General features: G+C 40.2%; 1 protein-coding gene and 1 long non-coding RNA gene across 7 annotated transcripts in view; one reads left to right on the top strand and one right to left on the bottom strand.

Annotated features, from left to right (window-relative positions):
• TET2 (tet methylcytosine dioxygenase 2) overlaps window positions 1–11103 on the top strand; it is a 69987-nt gene that overhangs the window by 51747 nt on the left and 7137 nt on the right. For all 6 annotated transcript variants that reach the window (XM_051789622.1, XM_051789619.1, XM_051789618.1 and 3 more), the window contains 5 exons: window positions 1626–1716; window positions 5223–5316; window positions 6398–6606; window positions 7390–7540; window positions 9247–9336. In XM_051789622.1, coding sequence (XP_051645582.1) covers window positions 1626–1716; window positions 5223–5316; window positions 6398–6606; window positions 7390–7540; window positions 9247–9336 — 635 coding nt within the window. The remainder of the gene's footprint in view (window positions 1–1625; window positions 1717–5222; window positions 5317–6397; window positions 6607–7389; window positions 7541–9246; window positions 9337–11103) is intronic.
• LOC127472076 (uncharacterized) overlaps window positions 1725–11103 on the bottom strand; it is a 46587-nt gene continuing 37208 nt past the window's right edge. The window contains exons 5-7 of the long non-coding RNA XR_007904858.1: window positions 10327–10419; window positions 8104–8179; window positions 1725–3645 (exon numbers count right to left, since the gene is read on the bottom strand). This is a non-coding gene — a long non-coding RNA (uncharacterized LOC127472076). The remainder of the gene's footprint in view (window positions 3646–8103; window positions 8180–10326; window positions 10420–11103) is intronic.

Here is an 11103-nt window from a genome sequence, read left to right as displayed (position 1 = left end):
AAGTTTCCCTCAGCAAAGCCTAAGCAAGAAACCAGATGTCAGATTATTCCTCACTTGTTGCAAGAGTTTATCCTCCCTTTCATGCACTTGTCTCCTGTAAGGCTAAAGAGATCAGCAGTTCTTAGAGAAGCTACACAAGCAGCACCAAAGAAAGCAGTGAGGGGGACCCTCAGTGTTTCTTCATAGGCATACCCAGTCTCAAAAAGCTGGAAAAATAAACCAGAGGGAAGCAAAGTAGAGTGATAGGCATGGCCCCATAGCCTGAGCTTCCATACAGTACCGACACTGCACACAGCCAGGTCTAACAGGCACTTTCAGACTCCAGTGGATAAAACTATTCAGGCTGAGACAAAAGGTTCAGCAACAAAAAGGGGCGGGGGGGGGGAAAGGAAATAAAAATCCTTGTTATAGTTTCAGTTACTTGGATTTTGTACCAACTATAAAAGAGGAAAGTTGAATCAATGCTCCTCCAGAATTGCAAAATGGACCTTGCTTGGGGCTGTGTCTCAGAGATGATGCATGGGAACAAAAATAGGAGATAGTGTATTTCCAAAGCTACCAGGAAGAAAACTGGAAGCCAGTTCCTTGCTGTTCCTTGTTGTTTTATAAGAAACAACCTCTAAAATTTAGGTTTTTTGAAAACACAGTTGTTCGTTGGTTGGTTTTTTTTATATAATTTCTCCCATATAGTTGGCACAAGTTTTCTGGGAATCATTTCCATTGCTCTTTCCTATCAATACTTGCCCTTAGGAAGATTAAATTAAGCCATCCCTCCATTGACATGTTCAAGTTTATAGCATGCCTTTGTCATGCTTCCCGAGGCTGCATATCAAGAGCAGCACCACCTCGTCCAGCTCTTGGAGTTAGCACGGCAGAAAACATAAAGGCAACGTTCAGACATCAGGCAGCACAGCTCCAGCATCTCCTGATCCCAAGCAGAGCCTGGCCATTTCTTTCTCACTGCTGGAGCCTGCCTCCTGGTATCCAACCAAACATGTAGAATGTATTGTGACTGATGGCATGGTCCTACCTACACACAGAAAACTGAGGCCACATTCTTAGCATACAAGCATTTTGACCAAGCCTTGTGCAGGATTTCTTTCAGCAAACTTTGTTTTTTTCATTTCACAGTCTTTCTGTGGGTGGCAGGAATTCACTATGTAACCTTACTGGCCACTTTCTCAAGCTGTAGGTTCCTACACTGTAACGTGTCTGCTGAAAAACAAGTACTGTACAGCTCAGTAACGTCAATATTTACCATTGGTATCCCATTTATCCTCCTTTTTAGATACTGGGAGAGGAGGAAGTGGGAGAAGGAGAAACAATTGTTTGTTGATAACAGGAAAACGCCTTTTGAATTTCAGTGTAGAGCTTGAGACATGAAATGACTGTTTGTGCTGGCACAGGGCACACAGTCCCTATCACGGCTATTTGCACGATTAGCCATGTGCTTTGCATGTCTTGTACAAATTGCATGGGCATACTTTAGACCTTAGTGTTTGAAAACTTTGACCCCAGACCCATACAGCAGTATTCCAACAAGCTAGGTGTAAGCTTTGCAATGTGACATTTTACATTAAAGAATTAAGCTTCAAAGTAATAACCCTTTATTTTGTTTTAAACAGAGCAAATTATTGAAAAAGATGAAGGTCCTTTCTATACCCATCTAGGAGCCGGTCCTAATGTGGCAGCTATTAGAGAAATCATGGAAGAAAGGTAATTAGTGCAAAGGCACAGAGCAGATTAACATTTATCCTTTTGTGGATGTCAGAATTTTTCCAGCTTTTGCACATAAAGAAATAAACAACTGCAAATCAAGTAATTACTTGTAGGCTTAGCTACTCCAGTGTTGCCAACATGACGCACTGTGCTATTCACCAGAGAGTCACAATATTTGACAGGGCTAATAGTCTGCTGGCTGGCACAGCCTGCACACTTTGAGACAGACGCCAGCAAAGCCAAGCTGGAACAAGTATTCACCAGTCTGCCAAGCAGGACGGTTGGCAATGGCTGCAAAAGCAGGCACGGAGCTGGTGGTTCCCTCTGGGCAGGAGAATGCCAGAATGTAGAAGGAGGATGAAGAGCAGAACACCAAACTTCAACATTAGTGCCCCCTCACTGAATTACTAAATATATAGTACATCCCTAAAGGCTAAATCTGACTTGGTCACGTCCAGAGGAGTGCCACAAAATTGTTGGATAGGATTTCAGCCCAAGAATCGATAAGCGGTTTTGTGAAAAACATCCCCTTCCTTGTAGTATTGCACAAACCCAGTCTTATCTTGATTAAGGACAATCCCTGTTATCATGTTTCATCCCGTGATGTATTTATTACATCAATGCCAACCAAATCAGGAATTTTTAAAGGCACAGAATAGATACATGATCTGTGCTATTTAAAAACACTAATTGCAAAAACCATCACCCTTTCTAAGGTATTTAAATTAAAAGCTTTCAGAAAAGTGACTTCTGCCCTGGGAATTCTGCATTACTTGTAGCTTTTGGTGGGCACACAGTAATGACCAGATTTTTAGAGGTATCTGGGAACTCAGTTCCCCCCTGAACAAAGAAGCAAACAAAAAACTTCAGTAAGTCGGAGACAGATGGGAAGCTGCAGCTTAAAAATTTGGACTCCAGAACTGCAATGAAGCTGCAGTTAATTGCAGAACCAAAAGCAAGTGGGCATTATTGCATTGCTGTGTCTGAGCTAAGGAGCACCATTTCTTAGCAAAGTCTGTTGGCTTGGCTCATCACTGTACAACCATGGGCCACTTGGAGCCTATTAAACCCTTCAGATTAAGTTCTAAGGTCCTTTCTCTTTCTTAGTACTTCCTTCCCTGTGACTCCTGGGCAGGGCTTGCCCCAATAATTGTTTTCAGCTTTGAGAGCAGCTCAGATGCATGTAAGCTACATAAATCAGCTTCTTTCTGTGAAAGGAGGGTGAACACTGACTCTCTGGAGAAGCTCTTTACAATTTGTTATCTCCAGAGCTCCCACTGACTGGTTCATTCTTTAGTATTTACAAATAATAAATAAGAGGAAAGTCATTCCTGTCATAACATCAATTATTAGAGATTAAACTCTTTCATTTTTTTTACTTTGGAATGTAATTTTTCATCCTTAATATTGACTTCACTTTTTTCTTTTTTTTTTTTCCATTTCATTTCATGTTGGCAGAAGGAAATCCTGAGAGATTGTAGATAGCATGCATCTTCTCAGCCAGGTTCAGGAGAGTATAGCGGCTGCCACTTGAACAATGGCTAATTTTCAACTGTTCACATGGTATGAACTGTGTAATTCCCTGACTGAAGAGCTCCAGAACTCTTCAACAGTTAATTTTGTATCTCTAAGTAAAAAAAAAAAAAAAAGCCTTCATTATAAAGATATGTGTGCAGTTGGTGACACTAATCACAACTGAAGTACTTTTCACCTGGCTTCCTTTGAATATGGATTGACTTCTAAGGTATCAGCATTGCTAAACAAACCAGGATTTGGATTTAGACTTATAATTAATATTTTAGTTATACCAGAACTAATTTCTTGCAGAATCCACAGTGAATACATACATTTTACCTCTTCCTTCTCCCAGTTCCTACTTCATGCTCAGTGAGTTTTGCTCCAGTTTTAAAGCCAGTCAGCTTTTGCCTGAAAGCAAGCATGACAAACATCAGGCACAAATTCCTTTGTGACAGCTGAAAATATTTGAGACAAAGTCCATTTCATTTCTAGTGTGTAATGTACAACATGTTTCTATAGAGGCATCTGCACAGTTGTCCTGCAATCCAGATGAGAAAACTGATAGAAAATGTTAAGATTTAAAAATGTTTTTTTAATGTGGTTAATTAAAGAAGCAAAAAAATACTAACATGCAAGCCTAAGTAGGAAAAAGTGACCTAACAGTTGCCTGCAGAACATGTGTACTACAACTAGATTTTATTTGTATAATTTCCTGTGACACTGAAACTTCACAATGAGATCACATCTAAAAATAAGCATTTTTCATTTCCTTGACAGGACAAAACTTTAAATACAAATATTGACCCTTAAATATGTCACCAAGATTTTAGTGCAAAAACAAGAGGGAAAAAGGTCAGAAGTTCCCAAGGCATCATTAAATGGCTGCATAACAGGAAGGAACTATCTTGACTGCTCTATAGGTAACAGGCAAAGAACAAGGAGACTGTAATTTAGTCTCCACTCTTGGCTACTAAAAAGAAAAAGGTAACGCCAATGAGAGTGGCAGAATTCAAGAAATGGTGATGGAAGTGCAGTTTGCCCAGTCCGCAGCATGCAGCTGAGTCTGTAACACTCAGTAATTCTCAGCTCAGTCTGTAACGCTGCAGTCACTGCAGTTTCTGGCTCTTGGCCTCCCCTGAGACCTGAGATGCAAACGGCCTAACAGGTCTGACACTTGCTACTGAGGCAAGATTTGTTTCACTCGGTGTTTGCCACATATTTTCACCTGATCCATTAGAGGACATGGAAAGCAGATCCCATTTGCTCTAGGTAACAGCATTCCTTGCACATGGAGCTGGATTCTGCCTTGACAGCACAATCACCTTGACTAAATGCTTCAGCAAGAACTGAGCTTGCCCACCTTGGTCACTAAAAGACACACACAAATGGCATCATTTGAGGGCACCTTGTGATCTTAAATGAAGTATAGAAGTTGGGTAGAAGTAAATAACAATTTATGAGCAGATGATGAAGTAAATAAAATAGATATGATGCAAATTAATGATTTAACTGATTCAGACTTTATCTAAGCCAGAAACAAGCACAGAAAATCAGTAGAGTGACTATTGCATGCCAGCTGTTCCATGACAACTTAATTATGTACATTTCAGAGAAAAAACTTTCACCCAGAAATAAAAGAAAAATATAAAATTCCTCACCAAAATAATTTTATTTTTTTTTTAAAAATCCACTTTTCAAAATGTCGTCTATAACAAATGCTCTAAAGAAATGGTTAAAAAGTTTGGGAATATTAATGTAATACTGAAAATTTTTACCCATGCATGTGATATATATAGACATTTGCCTCTCTTAATATATCAATACACTATTCTAATAAAATCAGCAAAATAAACCACACTGCACACCTTTCCCTGTAATTCATAGTTTATTTTTCTAACATAAGACTGGCAAATGTGCTCCATCTTTTCAGTGCTCATGCAGAACCAAATGAATCTGCTTACTGTACATATTTTTGTTTGTTTAAGATTTGGACAGAAGGGTAAAGCTATAAGGATTGAGAGAGTTGTCTACACTGGGAAAGAAGGCAAAAGTTCTCAAGGATGTCCAATTGCTAAATGGGTAAGTGATGTACACAAATTAATCCAGTTCAGTATGATGGTTTATGTAAGCTGAAAGCAGTGACGTCCTTCTATGAGCTGACACCATGAAACTTAAAATAGCTCAATGGCAGCAGTACTACAGGATGCCTGTAGCCTGCTCCCACCCATCTCTCACTCCATTTACTTGTTGCACGGTGAATAGCGAGACTAAAATGTGGCTTAAAGATATGAAAACCTAAGAAAAAAGGCACTTTTGCTTAGATTTAAGATTCACAACACCAGACATTTGCATTGCTGTTTAATTTTAGCTTACAAGTATGTCCAGTAAGTGCACACTGTAATGTTTTTAAAATAGGGTATTTTAAAATACTCCCAGTTTGAGAGAGGTGTTAGGGCATCCTCTTGTCAAACACTGATGCACTTTGACACAAATTACTGAGTAGTTTGGATCGGCTGGGGAGAGACAAGATGAGGAAAAACTGATGCGTTATTATAATCTATGCTTGCCAGACTGCACCTTTTTTTCAGAAATGCTCTTACTGCTTATGCTACTGGAAGGATCCTGTCTTATTTTAAAATTATCTACTGCTTTCCTCTCATCACTGTAATGTCTGTATGTAGTAAGAGCGAGTCACAAAACAGTGAGGTTGATTACAAATTTAGTTGCTTAAGTTGGAAGGGGAGAGAGCTTCCATGTCCAGTTCCTGCCCTAAGAACAAGTGTCCACAATCCCGTTCTGTGCAGGGAGACACCTCACTGCTCACTTCCTTTTGCTCACCAATCAAACTGGGCCACAACCATAACACAGATTCAGGAGAGTACTCCTGCTCAATCAGAGCACAGGGAATACCTTTACAAAGCTGTTTTCCACCACCATGGCTTTCCATGCCATCAGTCAACCTCTTAAGAGTCAGCTTCTTTAAACAGAAAGGGTAGCCCTGGCCTACATCACAAAATGCCAGAAACAAAGAGGAAGACAAAAGTAGAAGTAACCTCCCCACACATGCACTAATGCTGAGGTTTCCAATTCTCCTGCTCTGCCCATTAAGAAATGCACTGTTTGTGTTGGGGCTCTGGGGTGTGTGTTGCTGTGCATGCAGGTAGTCCGCAGAAGCAGTCAGGAGGAAAAGCTGCTCTGCTTGGTGCGCGAGCGAGCAGGTCACACGTGTGAGACGGCCGTGATCGTGATTCTCATCCTGGTCTGGGAGGGAATCCCAACAAGCCTGGCTGACAAGCTCTACTCCGAACTCACTGACACCCTGAGGAAGTACGGCACGCTCACGAACCGGCGGTGCGCCCTAAACGAAGAGTAAGTGGAGCAAAAGGGGTGCTCACCAAACTTGCAGCCCCATCGTCAGCCCCAGACCCAGCACCTCTGCTCATGCTATTACCCTGAAACATGTATAACCTTCTCAGCTATTGCAGGTGGTTTGGAAGCCCACAAACCCTGTAAGAAAAGCAAAATAAACATTCCTATAAATAGGAAAAAACATCTTCCCAGAGTTGTGAGGCATCTCAGCAGGGGCCAGGATAGCAGATACTTCAACCCTGAAATAAAAGCTAGATGCATTGAATCATACTGTAAGCCTAGAGAAGCCAGCCTCAGTCTAGGCAAATTGCACTGTATCATTTTCCCATGCCTTTCTGAGAGAGAACATTTAGACCAAAATTACCATAGCTGTCACTGTGTGTTACTTTGACTTCATGGATAGAGTCATATTTCAAAAATTATTGCTCAGCCCCTGCCAGAGGGCTCCCACATTCTTGCAGTGCTGTCAGCATAAGCCCCTCAGGTGCCATGAATATCAGTACCTAACAAGGCACCACACAAACATATCCTCTTCCAAGCAAAGCCAAGTTTCTCACAGAAGTGTACAAACCCCATAGACCCTGCTTTGTAACCATGAAATTATTCACTATGATAAATTTTTCTGCTATAGTGTGTAAACCTCCCTTTTCCATTTCTTGATTTTTTACTGATGGAAGACGATCTGTACCCCTGATTCCCCACAGAGCTGGCAGAACGCCGATGCCCACTGCGGGAATGCTCCAGGGTGACCTGTCTGCTGCTAACAGCTGTATTCTCTTCTAGACGGACTTGTGCATGTCAAGGGCTGGACCCTGAAACTTGTGGTGCTTCATTTTCCTTTGGTTGCTCCTGGAGCATGTACTACAATGGTTGTAAGTTTGCCAGAAGCAAGATTCCAAGAAAGTTTAAGCTGATGGGGGACGACCCAAAAGAGGTTGGTGTCCATTTCTAAAATGAGCCTCGTTTGCAAGGAAATGTTTTCTGTCACTCTGTAAATAGAGATACAGTACAAGAGAGCAGAGGCCAGAGGCCTCCCTGGATGGTGTACAAGTAGGATAATTAAATAACTGCCAGTCAAAAACGATTGATTTCAGTCACTGAGCCAGCTGAATTGACTGTCCAAATTCTGACAGCTGGTAAAAGCCCTGAGACTTGAAACTACGTTTGCAGGCTTTCACAGTTAAAGGAGAGGGCACGACCTGAATAATTCTGGCTGTATTAGCCCTGCAATTGGGCGTTCCCCAGTGGCACCCTGGAAGGTTTACCAGCTAATGGCACATAACACTGCCACTGGGAACCAGAGCAGACTGGTTCAATGGAGACAAACATAATGAAACTCTGAGAGGATAATAGGAAGAAGAAGATGGGAAGACTCATTCTACATACAGTCCTGCCCCACTGAATGTTTCCAGACTGGACTCTGTGTTACAGCAAACTGGCACATGTTTAAAATGCATCAGAGTAACAGACATTGACCTTAGCCTGGACACAATATACCTCTAAACTTATGACTGCAGCAACTCCTGGACACCTCCAGCGATTCATGTGAAGCTCCAGTGGCCCAGTCTGGTTTCTGGAAAACACATGCAAATTTAGTCAGCACAAATAGGAGTCTCACCAATAAAAACTAGAAGTTACATTAATAAATGGTAACCTACAGGCCATAAAAAGCTCCAAATTCCTGCAGCAGCCACAAGGTCACAGCAAGATATTTTTTGACAATTTCATAATGTCATTTTAGACTCAAAAACTGGGATATGGTCCCATGGTAGGAGCTACAAACCAAACACATGCCTCTCTGAAACCTGTTTTTTCACAGTTCTTCACACCCTCCTAAAATACAAACACTCCTAAAAACAAGTATATCACTCCAATATGCCACTGTTCTTTATGCACTTGAAATTAAAAATAAGGGCCTCGCAAAGTGAGGGTTTGAATTTGGGATTCTCATCCTGAGAGGATAGGGAAAAACTCTGGAGTATGTTATTAGATTTCTTTATTTTTAAAGAGTCTTTTATTTTGAGCGTGTACCTCTTATAGAAAAAAAGAAATGTGGTAATTCCTACCTCCCTATCACCAATTACTAGACACATCCGTGATTCTTCATTGCTTAAGAACTGAGAAGTTTTTGAAGGCTGAAATATTACAATATTTTTAAATAGTTGCACATACAGATATTTCAGGGTTTCAAAGTGCTGTCATTGCAATGTGCAAAACTCTTAAATTAGTTGGATTTACTTTATGGACCATTCTGATGTTATATCTCTCAAGCTTTCTGAAGGATGTTATTTTCCCAAAACTCCAATAGGGAAAATAATGAGGATTACCACAGTTAGATCTAAAACACCTTCATGATGAAGAATGTGATTCTTCTTAATACAGAACAAATTATGATTACAGTATACGATATCCTCTTGCAAAGATCCTACTACTCTGCTTTAATTGCTTCATTCCTTTAAGGGCTGTGGAACAATAAAATTAAAAGGAGATTCACAACAGTTACTGTCTAATCAAGAATGATAATGGTCTAGGCCTTTGCACAAGCATCAGAGTAAACATAATTGTGTAAAGAGCCTAACTGCTTAGATCCCAGGCATACAGTATGGAAATGTCATTGAATTCTATTTCATCTCCTAACAGGAAGAAAAACTAGAATCCAATTTGCAGAATCTGTCAACCCTGATGGCACCCACCTACAAGAAGCTTGCACCTGATGCATATAACAACCAGGTATGATAGGGGAAAAAAGGAAATGGAGAAGTCATGGAAATAACCTGATTTTTACCACACTTCCTAGTGCTTCAGCCTTGCAACAAACCATTATGTATATTTTGTGCCAGCATTTCTTTGTCATGAGGGAAAAGACAAATGGAAATGAACAATTCCACTAAAATTGCTTTCACAAGTAAAACTAGCAGAATTTGGTCCACTAAATAGAACTAATCATTTCGCTACATCAACACAGTAAAATTACTTCAGTCTTCAGCTCTAACACACAAATTTTTGGATTTAGCAGGAGTTACCACCTAAACTAGCAAAACTGCCATGAAGATGGCGTGAGATTGGCAACAGTGCCAGAAGGCAGCGCATCATACTGCACTCCAGTCCCGAAGCCACAGTTTAACTTCTGCTCTCTCAAGCAGCAGATGAATTTAGTTTTCACCAAAATAGCCATGATAAACATGCTTTTTAAGGGAAGTTTTATATTTGAACACACTGAGCCCTGTGTACGCACACAAGTGCCTGTACCAGCCTTGTTGCGTGAGGGGATTGTGTGCGTGTATTTTCTGTGTATCAGCTGTTTGCAGACACAAGCACATTCAGAGCCTTGATGATGTTACCAGTGTGGCTATGTCTCATCTACATTTCATTACCAAACATCTTTCAGATAGTTACATCAAAATTTGACAACATACCACTTGCAAACATATAACTGCTAGCCTTCGTTTTCATTGCTTGGGTTCCCTACTATTATGAACATTCACAGAATTTACAGTTTCCAAACTATCAACATCTACTGCAACCTGTGACATCATCTTGCTTCCCTGTTGACAGCATTATGCAACCAGCACAAGACAGATTTTCAACTGTAACAGAAACAGTAAACGAACACAGAACTGTCCGTTATTATCTACTGTAAAATTCACTCCTTTACTGCATATTTAGTAGCAGCCAGACAGGGTAAGCAGATTCGGTACAGACTTACCCAGCTTTACTTACCTGATCAGATAATATTTGAAGACTCACTATGGAGAAAACTATGGCTGTGTGCCCACTAGCCGTGGTTATCTGTCCAAATATCTGAGAGACATTCTGCAAGAGAAAAAAGGAAGAGGAAGAAGAAAAAATGAGGGGGTGGTGAACAATAAAATGGTTCTTTGCTTGGGCTGCTTTTTTTTCCCACAAAAATTCACAAAAGAACTTTTCTCCAAGTAAGCTGTGGTCCTCCCCAACATTTATTGAAAATACATGTTTTTACAAGCTTCAGTTTTTACCTTATGTAATAAGGCATGTATATAGTTTGGCCTATTTCAGAAGATTCCCATAGATCTTGTATTTTTGGGAAAACCATCATCAAGCTATGGTCAGTGGCTTTAAGGAGAGATTATCAAGTTCTAATTTGTATGATATTGTAAAAGGTTCTAAAAATGAAAAGCCCTAAAACCAATCACTCTTCAAATTCTGAAATTTCAAATTCTTGGATATATTCTAATCCAAATCTGGACTGCTTCTGGATTAAAGGGTCTGCTTTCCCAACTGGACCCAACAGAACAGCTCAGAGAGCAGTTGCACCAATATAGTATAATCAGACAATTATAGTCTGGCTAACATTTCAGACCACTCACTTTTAATTCCAAAGAAGTTTACACATTTCAAGTTTTGCTCTGCTTTTATTTTCAAATTCCAGGGAAGTAAATAATTCAAATTTAAAAATTAAATGTGTGTGAGCAAACGATGTATTTTTAGTGATGTTGAATCAAGACTTGGCAAAACTTC

This window comes from Manacus candei, unplaced genomic scaffold, assembly GCF_025592945.1.
Source record: "Manacus candei isolate 608988 ecotype Guabito, Panama unplaced genomic scaffold, ASM2559294v1 h1tg000028l, whole genome shotgun sequence".
Classification (NCBI taxonomy): Eukaryota; Metazoa; Chordata; class Aves; order Passeriformes; family Pipridae; genus Manacus; species Manacus candei.
The sequence above is the reverse complement of the archived record's forward strand: the minus strand, read 5'-3'. Positions and strand labels throughout refer to the sequence as shown.